We start from the raw sequence: 14698 nt of genomic DNA on the forward strand, positions 1-14698 counted from the left end.
TTCTATCATAGAAGTAAAACTGAGACTTGAGACTTTTTGTAGAAGTAATTAACATAAGAATAAGAAGCTATAGTTTTTAAATATTACCAAATTCTCCACAGGTCTACACATATTTGGTAAAATGCATACCTGAGTCAGGCTGAGTGTTTACAGGGAGACAACAAAGAGAAATAGTGCATACCAATATAAGTCTGACCTTTGGTTTTTTAAGTTTATCTCCAACCCCTGTTTATTCAGTAACCTCATCGTTCATTGACTGAAACTAACAATACCACTTTAATCCACATAGGCAGGGCACATTACACTTTGTTCCACCCCTTCCAAGAAAAAAAACATAGCATATAACTGAAAAGCCGTCTGTGTTTATTTTTAGTCATGTTCTCACAGACTTGCTTCCAGAAAAAGGATATGCAAAAAGTGGGGATTTTCTTGTAACATATCATTACAAAATTTTCACAAACACTCAAAAAATGTTCTTCTTAAGCTTGGATCCAGAAGGTAAAATATGAATTTGGGATAGGTCAGAATTTAAGATTTTATATTCTACCTGTTTTGGCAAATTATTAAGTGCCCCTACCTACCTACCTACCTACCTACCCCCCCCCCCCCCCCCCCCCATTCAAGTTTCTAACACTTGTATAGTGGCAAGTGGTAAAGACCAGATTTTTCCTCATGTTTCACTCATATCCACTTTCTGGTGAAAAACTGAGGACTTCTCTTGAATGTTTCCTTAAAACCAGACCCGCCCCCTCTTTGAACAAAAATATAATTAAACTGAAAGGGCAGTTCTGTTAGTGCTATCAATTTGGTTTATGACTATCATATTGCAATAAAATGCTACAATGCTCTAAGCCTCTGATCTGTGTAACCATCCACCTACGTATTATTAATGGAATGCAATGTCAATATTGGCTTGTCACGTGGGAAACTGAAAAATATGAATTCATCTGTAATGACTCAACAGCTAAGGTGCATCAATACTATATGGAGACTGGGAAGCGTGTTTCTATACATGTGTATGAAACACATTACTATTACCAGTATGTACAGTACATGTACATACGTTGCTATTAGAAGTTACATGTACAATACTACTGTATCATAATAATAATAATAATTTATACTTATTGAGCGCTACTACAGACAAACTGATCAAAGCGCTATTACAACAGAAAAGAAACATACAAATCATAGCAATCAAACAAGGAACAGTAATTAAGATATTATGAACGAAAAGACATTTTAGATACTCAAAACGTACATTATGGATTCAAGATGGAAAGAGTTGGGTTTTAAGTTTCTTTTTTAAAGTGTCTTCTGTAATACATAGGCGGAGAGGATAATGGTTTGTACCTCAAAATAAAATTACATATTTCCTATTTCATTTCATCATCATATGATTCCAAAAATAATAAGACTGACAATACATGTACATGTACAGTGTACTCTGTATCAACATTTCATAGTGCACAGATTATTAGCTTGGTTGTTGTACCCTAAACAGTTCTTAATATTATTTTGTTTTAATGATAGAATGATCAACTGGCATGGCTGCCAAGGCTTGATCGCAAATTATTCATGCAACCAAAACACTATCAAAACAAATCGATACATTTATTTAGTTTTTTGTATCTACAAATAATTCATGATTTGATTTTGCTATGTTGTACAAGATGAGCCTGTGGTTGTAGTTGATTTAATTCTTTCCTTTATGATCTATTTTTTTTTCTGAAATGAAATCTTAACCTTTATTCTAATTTAGAAGTAATAATAGAGTTCACCCCTTATATTCCTACAAACATAACTTGCAATTATGCTACATTTAACTCGCATTTAAAGCCTTTCATCCCTTCAGCTATAAAAGCAGCATGATCAAATTAAAGATAATTTCTAATCAAACTTAAATCCCACATAAGAGTGATACACACATTCTCATATTGACAATACACTCTGGTTCTGACATTTTATAAGGTATTGCCCATTCACGTATGAATCTCTCTCATTAGGTTTTACTAATTAGGTAAGCACTTTATTTTTCATACCACTGTGTACACTGAAAATTTGTTCACTTTGGTTTTATATTTAAGACACAGCCATTCAGGTCATAAGGAATTATGAAATGTATAGAGTATAATCTCATCAACATACCTGCCAACATTTTAAATCTGTGCCAAAAAGCGAATACAAATTCGCTGCTCAATCATGCAGCCTTTCAACGTACGCAATACGTGAACTCACATCGCGGCATATGATGAAACAAGCTTAATTTGGCTTAAGCAACACAAAAACAAAACAAAACAAAACAAAACAAAAAAAACAAAAAAAACAAAATCGAAATTTTGAAAATCTGGGATATCCCACATTTTGGGGTCCTAAAAATCCAGAAAAACAGGATATTCTAGATTATTCGGGAGGGTTGGCAGGTATGCATCAATATTGAAGTCTCTCCAATTGACAGCACAATGAAGTAATACAGTCAAACCTGTCTTAGTGGCCACCTCTCTATAAAGGCCACCTGTCTATTGTGACCATGTATTTTGTCTCCTTCATGAGAGAAATATGTGCATGTTATAGAACCTGTCTAGAAAGGTGATCTGTCTATAGTGGCCACTTTTTCTGTTTCCCTTGGGTGGCCTTTCTAGACAGGTTTGACTGTACATGTAGTGTACTGATATCTCCATACATGCTATTCTTATGTTTATTTACAGCATCAGAATACTACAATTAAAAAAAACAGTTTTAGGACTAAAATTCACTGAATACTCAATACTAGGTTTCTAAAAAGATTGTCAACCATATATCATTCTTTAAATACCATTTAAAAACTCATTTTATTTACAATAGGATGCAAATTTACGTATAACCATGATGCACCTTCGATTCCTACGTGACTGACGATATACAGCAGCTTATAATCATAACATCCAGACAAAAGAGGAACTTTGTATAAAAGAGCTTTCCAGGGTCCCTGCAATTCTATTCATCATCATCACAGCTTATTTACAAAGAGTAACCTTGATACGAGGCATCCACTTCATGTATAGATCTACATGTATGTACCATGTAGTTTCTTATAACTGAAAATTTTGCTTAGTTATAAAAAAGATGCAAATATTGAAAAATAACAGAATAAACAAATTTTCTCTGCATGCTCAATACGGTGTGAAGAAAAAAAACCCAGGTCCTAGAAGCATAATTTTTCTTGATATTTTGTCTAAACCAAGCTCTACTGTTGCATGGCTACCTAGCTTGATATAATCAGTGATGTAGATAGTAATGTATGGGACAAGATACCATGGAGTTGACCAAATATTTCTTCTTTTTTTTTTTTTTTTTATTAGATTTATTTCAGCAGTATCAAAACTTTTTATTGAGGACCTGTACAAATTATACATGTAGGTTACAAATACAGGGGAAATTTAAATACATACATACGATATCATGGATAAGATGTTTGTTTGTTTACTTGTTTGTTTTTTGTTTTTTTATTTGCTTTTCAGCAGTCCCCTCTATGACCAACCTGTTGTATATAATATACTATTATATTGTTCAGTTTCATTGTTTTACTATGTACAATGCAATCCCATGTATTTCATGTTATTTGTTGGAATTGAAAAACGTATCATACAACCATTCACACAGGTACATTATCGTACATACCAGCAAACTTGACTTGCCAAAGCAGCAGGCACAGCCGACTACAGCTAGGACCAGGATTAGGAAAGATGCTAGTGATAGGGACACAGAGACCAGAAGGCTGAACGGTTCCTGGTCCTCGGATCCTGTCAAGAAAAGAAGATTCTTGTTTTAAAGCTTACATTGGATGATGCTGGAGATGACCAATCCCAGTAATTACATACAAACATGTACAATACATGTACAGAGTCAAGTGGTTTATAAACCTCTTTGCCTTAGTTACACAAGACATGGTTTTGCTACCACCTTTTGAATATATACAAGGGCAGGTCCAAGCTATTTGCTTTGTGACGTACGGGACATTCAGAGACTTTAAACAAGAAATAACAATGGATGTCATTATTTATATGGCTATCTTTTAGTATGAGTCTGTGGCTATTATGGGCTAGTTCATTTGTGAAAAGTTTTAGTTCTGACCAATTCATAAATTAATTTTTAATGTAATTAATGTGCTGCGTGACGTACGGGACCAGAGAATTTCTGACTTTTTCAAAAATAAGTTCATCATAAAAGTTCTCTGAATTTATCAAGTTATGAGATTTATGGTAATGATATCTTAATTCATTATGGAATCAAGCATTAATCACAACTATTACCATATTTTTCTGACCTTTCGTTATTATGTAATATACCAAAACATAAATGTGTGCACGTGACGTACGGGACACGTGACGTACGGGACAACTTTTCCCTATGGGAAAATGCATTGAAATGGAGAATTTTCGTCAAAATTTGTTAAATGTGAACAATTTTAACTTAAATCAGTGACAATTAGATCTGTGTTAATTTATGAGGTAAATCAATACAAATATTACTTTAACAATGAAAACAAATTTAATTAATATTCATACACACTATATTATACCATTTTTTATTCCATTTACCCATCTATCATGTGCAGTCATGCTGCTTTTTTTATTTCTTTTATCCATTCCATTCAACATTTCAAAATGTTTTTAAACAATAATTAATGAAGAAGATGAACTTGAACTTGAAAACTTTTATTTAAACTTGTTTGAAACACAGGGGCACACTTGGCACATCATATTTTGTCAAAGAACATTTCTTATGTTCCAAGTGTTTGTGAACAAAGATACATTAAAAATATGAAGTATTTTCTTCATAGCTTGTTTGAATTATTTGATAGTAATATCATAGAATTTTGAAGGAATTCAAAGATAATGCTGGACATATTGTCTTTTTTATATCCTTTTATCACAGATTAGAACATGTATATGTTGCTGTCATATATTCAAGAATTTTGATGTACATTAATGTAGCCTACATGTTTGTGAAAGATGGATACAAAAATATAAATCTTGAATGTATTTCGTATTGATTAAAACATCTTATTAACACCACCAGATATAAGAAATTAAAACCCTAAACGTTTGTGTGACCTTTTCCACAATTCAAAAGATTAATTTAAAGCAAACTCAACAAAAATGCATGGGTGTAAAAGTGATAAAAATCTTAGGTGGGTGAGAGTGTGAAATACTCAAAAAGGCTATCCTTCCTTAAAAGTTATGATTTAATTTTTAGGAGATCAGAATTCCCGAGCTGGCTTCATAAAATGTACAGTGCATGCTGTAATCCTTTACCATCATATATGACATTTAAATAGAATATAAAAAAACCTCACATGGAGAGCTTGATAGCATACATACATGTATGCTATTCTTACCTGCAGCATCTATGAGTTGTAAAAGCCAGCTTCTGGTGCATCCACTACCATATAATTTCATTAGACTCATTCCTGGAACTAGTACACTATTATGATTTACATATTTAGCATCCTGCCAATGTTGGAGACATCAACTGGCAAAATACCAAAGTTGATAATACCAGGGGTGTGGCTTGAAGACTAATTACATTAACAACAATTACATAAAACAACAACAAAAGTACAAACAAGTAAATTCCTAGAAGGGACCCAGTTGGAATGTTCATATATCCCTGTATACAACAAGTTTCCTAACACAGTATATATTCTCCTTTTGGTCATTTCCTTTTTCACATCTCGCATTGGTTTTATATGGGGTTGTCCCGTACGTCACACACCTGTCCCGTACGTCACATTTCTTAATTTGATTATGTAATCAACACAGAATTTTCGAAATTTTTGTTAAACCTATTTTTTGTTAGGTATTCTTCTAAATTAGAACTTCCTAGAATATCTTTAAAAAAAAAAATTATTTTCATAATTAAAATTAAACAAATTATGATCTAATTGTGACGTACGGGACATCACACTTTGGAACCTACCTCATTTGCATAATTAATTAATTTTGAAAGTTTTTATATTTTTTTCCTATTTTCTAGCATGATGGTCATCATGTCCTGAGATATTTAATTTTAAACAAATAATTCAAATGAGATACAAAAATAAAAATGTAATGTCCCGTACGTCACGCTAATTAATACAAATCGAAGTTCGTGACCTTGGCACTCTTCGTATTTTGATAATTTTTTTTTTTTTTTATCAGATTCATAAAATTCATAGTTTCAGCTTTAAAATGAGGTATAGTTTGTTAAATATATATAAAGATGAAATTTGACCCCCAGAGGGGACAATAGCTTGGACCTGCCCACAAATGAGCTTCCTAATGTATTGGAATTGCCTTCAGTCAAGGGTACATTGTCTTAAAAAAACTATTTCAAAATTTATGAAACATTTTATATCACAAAACACATTAGTTTCCATTGGGGATAGCATATTTTTCTGCTTGCCAAATTCGCCTTTTAATGTGTTGAACTTATATAGGGAACAATTGTTTAGCGTCCCCGTCCGCTACCTTTTTTGAGGTCGCCTGCTTTTTTTTTTCAATAAAAAAATATGGAAAACATACTGGTAAAATGATCTTTGTTAATATAAAAGCTAGCGGCCATCTTGAAAAATAGCCCGGCCAGACGTCTTGGAAAATGGCCATGAAACGGCCATTTTGAAGAAGAAAAGAAGGGCATCCTCCTTCCTTTTTTCAACAAGGCAGGATGCTAAACATTTTTTTATTATACATTTCTTCACAAATGGCTGATTCTCTTAATATGTACAGAACCATGTACATAAAAGCATAATAAAAATATTGCCCTACAACATTTTGATTAAATCCTACCTGTGAGCGGGGCAGCTAGAGACCCACTGATGAATGCACAGACCAGTAGTGCACATGTACCAGTATTAAAAGTTAGTCTGGCCATCCTGCTAAAACAGGTACAGGGTGTATACATCTGAAAAAAGAAGGAAGAAAGGGCAATATTCACATACTGTAGCACAAAATGATCAGAGTGGATCGGCCATTTACCAATATGAATTTCGTTCAGCATGTTTAAGATTTCAAGATTTCAAATTTATTCATGTTTCCAACAAAACATTACAAATCAATTATAAGCATTTAAAACAAATTTAAGAAATACATGTTGGAAACAGAGGAGTCCACTAAAAAGCAATGCTTGCACAAGTGTGAACACTTCAAATGAAACTGAGGAATAATGAGTAATTAAATTAACTAATCTGTAACTACAAAAAAAAAAACTACAAAATAGGGGGGGGGGGAGGGGAATGCCAACAGAGACGAGAAAGGGACAAGACAATACTATACACGACAAAGATACAAGAACACGGTCATAATACAAAGAGTAGACAATGACAAAAAGAAGTGAGAGATCGAGGGTACAGAAAATAATACTAAAAGATGAGCTGCATGTGGGGTTGAGAAGAAGATAAGGAAAGAGAAATGCGCATTAGAAAGGAAATAAGCATGAGAAGGAACAGGGATTTCGGTAGAGCAGTGGTCTTGTAATCCGGTGACCCGGATTCGAAACCAATTTGATGCGCTAGTGTCCTTTGGTAAGGCATTAATCCTCATTACCAGGTCCCTCGGAGAGAACCTAAAGCCGTTGGCCGTCTGGTTGCTTACTAACAAGCATTTATGCTTTCTTAGCAGTAAGGTAAATAACCACAACCACCACAATGTTGCTATCCTATAATTACAAAATATGAGCTTAAATTTAAGCTAATCTTGAGATACTGCAAACTTCAATACACTCTCAACATAAAAGCAACTTGTGATTAGAATATTAGATGCACCCACGTGGGCTTGCATGACATTTAGACATCTGGGCAGCATTTCAGGAAAATGTATTAAAATTAACACACGTTTGAATGGGATGTCGGTGAACTTCATTTCAATTCATTTTATTCATTTCCATTTTCAATAAAAACAATACAAAGATATATGATAAGATTTACAATATAAGATAATGAAGATAGGGAACTAAAAAAATAAGGCCAAATGGCCTTGTGGAGGCATAGTTCCCCGAACAGTAATTAAGAGATTTACATGTACATACAGTATATACAAACAAAACTAAAAAAGAAACATACATACATGACAAAACATGACAGGGACATCGTTCATGGCAGTTAATACAAATGGAAATAATCATTACAAAATCATAAGTTTGAAAACAGTTATAGGTAATGCTGTATAATAAGAATATTGGTACATGTACATGTAAAAGAATCACTGATAATAAGATGCTGCTTTAAGTTTCTTTTGAACAATGTTAAAGACTTGCATGGGGATAAGGAGGAATAGAGTTCCAAATAACAGGAAAATTGTTTCTTACAGATTTTCAGTATATATTTGTACATGTACATGTATATATATATATATATATATATATATATATATGACTGTTTCGTGAAACGATGCCCTGGATGTGTGAAAATTCTTCTTCTCAAAGAGAGTGGTGGATTCATGGAGTAGGCTAGCTACTAGAGGAGGTACTGTACTTGTAGTTACTGCTCCTTCAAGAACAGACTAGACATCTACTGGCAAAAAAGGACCATCCGTATAATTATGACCATGAAGGATATTAATCTGTTGACTACTGAATTCATTCATGGTCACAGGCTTAATACAGGGGTAACTGGTCAGGTTCCAGTAGACAACGGTTTAACAAGAATCCACTCTCCACATATATACATGTACTGTGTAGACACCTTACCACAGAACTTCTAGGAATTGAAAGGTTGACTAAAAAATATTGTAACAAGAGCATGGCAGAGGGATGTCGTTCACGTCAAAGTTGTCAGGGCTCATTGAACCGATTGACTGATTCAGTAACACTAATACTTTTGAAGTAATTAGACCCTATCAAACTTGTTTCAAGTTAAGCAGGAAAATAAGACCACTAACATTATGACAGAAGAGCTGTTTATTAAAGCTAGCTATAGCAGAGATTTCAAGAAATAGCCTCATCATCATTACCACCACCATCATCTTCATCATCACTATCACCATCATCATCATCATGGTCATCATTAACACCATCATCATCATCATCATCATCATCACGGTCATCAACACCATCAACACCATCATCACCACTCACTGTCTTCAATTCAAGATCATCATTATCATCATTATCATCATTATCATCATCATCACCATCATCATCATCATCATCGTCTTACTAGAAGCAAACTTAGTCATGACAGAGCAATGCACACCAAGACGTCACGTCTGCCGTCGGTGTTGTTTCTAATTCTACCAGTAGGTCTACCACCACTACGTACTACACCCGGCCTCCAGCATCAGCGCAGCACAACTGGCCCGAACCGCCAGCATCACACTGCATTGTGCAACTGGCTACGCCACTAAACAGATTGGTAGGCGTACCCCTATCGCACTGCACAGGGTGCTGCAATGTATGGCGGACATCAACGAATGGCAAATGAAATGGTTTGTTTTCATTTTCATTTAGAATTACATATCTAATTAAAAATTATTAGTAAAGAACTTACAAATGAACTGGAGAAGTAAAGTGACGCAATAAATGGCAAGCTTTACTCATTAGGAAAAGAAAATCATGTCTTTTCACCACTGCACTGCCACTGCACTGGGCCTGTCTGCTCCGAATACGTTTTAATTAATGAGGCTGTTTTCAAAGAGATTCAGGTGTACACGCGTAGCACGTTCGGCCTGCGTGGGATCAGGGATATGAGAGTTAGGTGGGATATACGTGAATAAGGATTCCAACAGTTTTCCTATTTCTTGGTATTTTTCACTAATTTTCAGGCCCAATTTTGATGTTTAGAAACCATTTTCAAAACCCCGATTTCCAATAACTACTAACTGCTTTTAGCTGCCGCGGGGGGGGGGGGGGGGGGAAATAGGCCACCAGGGGGTTTCATCCAGCTAGTTGCATGGTTTCATAAAAACTTAAATCGATCCGATCGATTTTAAGGGCCTCAAATTGATTTCAGTTTAAGGCCCTGTTTCATTAACGATAGAAAATTGAAATCAATTTTATTCGATAAAACGCCCCTCGTCATGCAGCAGGGACGTAGCCAGAGTTTGATGTTTGGGGGAAAAACGGAAATGCATTAATTTTTTAGTTCAGTTGCCAAACGTCATAGACGCGTCGATTGCCATGGTAAAAACAAAATTATGAACTGTATGTAGCTTGCTAAAAGTAATGTGACTAACGCCCTCTTCGAAAGTAAACAATATCACGTATCTCCAGTAGGCCTACAATGTTTCTTCCTCATGCACCCCTCCCCCTTTTTTGTCCACATGTGTAATTCTGTTGGTGGTGTTGGGTTTTTATCATCGCGCAGTAAGTACTGTATTATGTCTCTGCATAGTTTGCTAGCAATACAAATATATAGCATAAGGTAAACGGAAATTTAAAAAGGGGTACTTGTGCGAGAGTATACTTGACCCCCCCCCCCCCCGCGCCCTCGGAGAGGGGGAATGGTCAGTCCCATCTGCATGCTCAGTACTTCTGGGCATGTACGAAAACATTTACGAGATATCTCGTCCTCTCATATGACATCATTTTTGTGTATTAATTTGTTCTGTATTGTTGTTGTTTATTTTAATGTTAAGTATATTCCATAATTATTATGTCACTATGCAATTCTGATATTTGATAATATATTCTCGGCACCCCCCCCCCCCCTCCCCATTCTCTCTCTCTCTCTCTCTCTCTCTCTCTCTCTTTCTTCACCTATATTTCGCTCAATACCCCCGGCAAGATCACCCCTCCAAACTCCAAAAATGTCATCATCATCAACATTTTCAAGTCCATGCTTGTCAAATAATTGAGAAAAAAACATGATGTCTGATGAAACAAAAGAATTACGTAAGGTGACATCATTGGGGGAATCCCCACAAAGGCCACGCCTGATTGGGTCAGTTACATCCCCGTCAGAAATTTAAACAATTGATACGACCCCTTCCTGTTATACCCGTGTCCGCCAAATCTTTTACTTTCCGAATTTACGGTGCCAGAAACCTTGTTTCTTCTTTTGTTCTAATAAAAACATTAACTGTTTCTTTCTTTAACATGTTTTGATCTTGTCTCGAGACATAGGATCTCTGTTTTTACACCCCCCCCCCCTTCAAATACAAAAGGGAGAAAGTATGTCTTTAACCACTATTCATCACTTAGATATAGAGTTGGGATGTTACTTATACTTGTCTACTATACAAAAGAAACAAATGCATCATCAACAACCAAACAATGTTTAAATTGGTAGATGATAAAGTCAAGCGGGATTCCTGACTAAGAATGAAGCAATATATAGCTTCTGTGCAGTGCAACGGGAAGCTGCGATAGAATTTTACCTAATTACGGCCTTGCGCAAGGAATTGTTGATTGGGTATAGTTCAGATGATTACTTGGCGAATTTACGGTGCCAGAAACCTTGTTTCTTCTTTTGTTCTAATAAAAACATTAACTGTTTCTTTCTTTAACATGTTTTGATTTTGTCTCGAGACATAGGACCTCTGTTTTTACCCCCCCCCCCCCCCCCCATTAAAACAAAGGGGAGAAAGTGTTGTCTTTAACCACTTCTCATCTCTTAGATATAGAGTTGGGATGTACTATACAAAATAAACACATGCATCATCAACAACCAAACAATGTTTAAATTGGTAGTAGATAAAGTCAAGCGGGATTCCTGACTAAAAATGAAGCAATAGCTTATGTGGTTAGTGCAGCGGGAAGCTGCTATAGAAGTTTACCTAATTACGGCCTTGCGCAAGGACTTGTTGATTGGGTAGTTCAGATGATTACTTGGCATTGACTACCGAATATACTTACCATATTCGGAATTTTCACCGGTCGTCTTAAAGGGGAAGTCCACCTTGATATTGAGTGGTTTTGATTAAGGCGGACAACTGATCAGTGAATGTTTGGGCAAAATCATACAAATTCCAAAAATTATTCTTTCTCTAAAGAAAACATTTGATAATTGGTTTATTGATGTCTGTATTGTCTTTTTCAAACAAGCATGCATTTCTATGCGCATTTATGTGATATTTAAATTTTGATTAATTTACATTTGATACGTTTTGTTCCAATGCAATGTAACAATACGATGAAATACAATTTCATTCTTTCATTATTACGCTTAAATTTTAAATTTTACTTGAGTAACTGAAACCCTAAAATCTGAATTTTTATCCTGTGATCATGGCGTGATGAACATGTTTTCAAGTTTGCCCCTAAACAACACATCATATATAGTAATAAATCATATTCTAATAATACAAAATAATAATTAGATAATGAAATAGCACAACATGCACGCAAAACATTGAGGCTAATTTCGGTTAAGGCAACACGACCCGACCGCTTCGTAAAACCCCGAAGTTAGATGCAAATTTGTTATGAATACGGTCAATAACCCCTTCTCAGTTCGAATCTCAATATAGGCCTGCATTCATTATTTATTGCCTAAGAATAAGATTGACAAAAATAGATATGTCGTCATTACTCTATTTTGCCGGTACACTGTATTTCAGTTTGTGTTACACAACTTCGTGTATACCTGTGACTCGTACCTGGGCGGCCAGCCATCATATCAAATCATTTCCTTTTACTACAACCATTACGTCACTGATTCAGTGGGCTGCCCTGGTAACGACGGGTAAACAAGTTGATTCTTGCACAAGACAGTGTCATTTATCATGTTCCAGAATAAAAGATATTAGGATACAGGCAATAAATAGAAGAAGACATCATTGTGCTATTGCATGCTCGATTTGGATTGCCATCTAGGGTTTGTTGTTGTTGGTGGTGTTTGAGTTTTTTTCTTTTCAATCTCGGGATACGATTGCATCCATACACATTAACATGTATACAATCTATCATAGTTTGGGGAAAGAATTTGGTATTCGATTTCATTTGATTTGTTAGTCAAGTTCAATGTAACATATAGACACATTTAAGAGTAAATTGATTTCATAAAATTAAAAACAAAATAAGAATAATAATAATAACTTAACAGGATGACACATGAAAGTTGAAAAGCCTATTTAAAAAATTAAGAAATATTAGCACAAACAAGATAGATTTTTTAATACTTTTGAGAATAACAGCATAATACAGAAATAACACCATATACAGTCCTAAGAAGCTTATCAATATCTAATCAATTTTCAAGTGGTACATAATCCACCATATTTTTTCTCATGCCCTTTTTTTACCATGTGTTTCTTCTTCTTCTCGTTCTTCTTCATCCTCCTACATCTTCTTCACCTTCTTCATCATCTTCTTCTTCTTCTTCTTCTTCTTCTTCTTCTTCTTCTTCTTCTTCTTCTTCTTCTTCTTCTTCTTTCTTCTTCTTCTCCTCCTTCTTCTGCTTCTTATTTCTTCTTTTTCACCATGCCATGTATGACAAACATTCTTATTTAAAACGAATTTTGTTTGGAGTTTATGCTTCTCGTGACTGTCATGTTATTTGGCAGGAAAATCATATTTTAGAAATGGAAAGTGACAGCACAGTTCTACAGGAAGACTTGGAAAGACATTATACAACAATCGCGTGTCATTAATTTTCTGCCATGTGAAAAGAGTATTATTTTTTCTTAAGTGATTTTCCAGCAATATAATTGATTTAGTTAAAGCAACTTACCTTCATGTGATAGAGATTGAGATGTTGATCTGTGGAAGAATTTTTCTCATTACTTTTGTTGCGCAGGTAAATACGGTTGATTGCATAATAATTCTATTTACGTAATCCCCCTTTTGTATTTGTTTGTTTGCATGTTTGCTTTCTTTGTTTTGGGGTTTTTTTTTTTGTCTTTCTTTGGTGTCGCTTTCGTTATGGTTGTCAAAACGAGCAGAGAAGGTAAGGGAAAGACAGGGTCAAAAGACGACGATTGCTTTCATTTGCCTCTTCAATAGCTGGGATTCCATATTCCACAGATCACAATCATCATTATAAATAGGGAGAGCCCCCCCCCCCCCCCCCCCCCACAGAGCGACTTTTCGGCCGGCGCGATTTTCAAATTTTCGGGAGCAAAAAAAAAAAAAAAAAAAAAGTTGGGCCCCCTCCCCTGAGAAATCCTGGATCCGTGCCCGGGGAGAGTCACGGTATACAATGCTGCATTTAGTTTACTTTTAGTTGAGAGGTTAGGAATTCGAACCTCAGCCGAGAAATACTGTCCTTAAGCTAGTCATTGTCAACTTGACCACTTTTGGGAAGAAAAGCGAAGAGGGTTAAAGCGCTGAAATAATCCAAGAGCGTGAGTGACGTACCTATAATTACCACTGTATACAGTGTTACCGGCTATAATCATTTTCATTTTTCCACCCGACATTATAAACATTTTTTATTCTCTTAGATACTTTGCGATTTTGATTATTCATATAATTATTCCCTTTAAGTTGGTCCCATGATAAACGCAGTAGTCATACGCTCATAATATGTGAAGCTGCCAACTTTCACTTTCCTCTGCATGGTTTATAACAAAATATTATTGTAATATTACTGAATTTTTCCATTTGAAAGTAAGGCACTTTCCACGTGATTGTTGACCTGGGTATAAGCCTGGTCATTCTGATACCAAGGTTAAAGGTAATACAAAGTTTTGGGAAATGTTGAAAATTGGCTGGATAGTGATTCTTTACAATTTTGATATATTTGGATGCCCCTGTGGATGTTTTATAAGCACTAGACAATTTAGCCCCTAAAACATTTCTG

The 14698-nt window shown here is 35.1% G+C and overlaps 1 protein-coding gene across 3 annotated transcripts in view; it reads right to left on the bottom strand.

Moving 5' to 3' along the window:
• The window catches only part of LOC577336 (probable serine/threonine-protein kinase DDB_G0278665), a 31919-nt gene that overhangs the window by 15612 nt on the left and 1609 nt on the right, over positions 1 to 14698 (bottom strand). For 2 of the 3 annotated variants that reach the window (XM_030984199.1, XM_777571.5), the window contains exons 1-3: positions 9506 to 9640; positions 6810 to 6924; positions 3661 to 3782 (exon numbers count right to left, since the gene is read on the bottom strand). In XM_030984199.1, coding sequence (XP_030840059.1) covers positions 3661 to 3782; positions 6810 to 6924 — 237 coding nt within the window. In that variant the 5' untranslated portion in view covers positions 9506 to 9640. Of the gene's footprint in view, positions 1 to 3660; positions 3783 to 6809; positions 6925 to 9505; positions 9641 to 14698 lie in introns of those variants that run through there. The other variant, XM_030984198.1, reaches the window with a different exon arrangement.

The sequence above is a fragment of the Strongylocentrotus purpuratus genome, unplaced genomic scaffold, assembly GCF_000002235.5.
Source record: "Strongylocentrotus purpuratus isolate Spur 01 unplaced genomic scaffold, Spur_5.0 spur5_scaffold_14, whole genome shotgun sequence".
NCBI classification, from domain to species: Eukaryota; Metazoa; Echinodermata; class Echinoidea; order Camarodonta; family Strongylocentrotidae; genus Strongylocentrotus; species Strongylocentrotus purpuratus.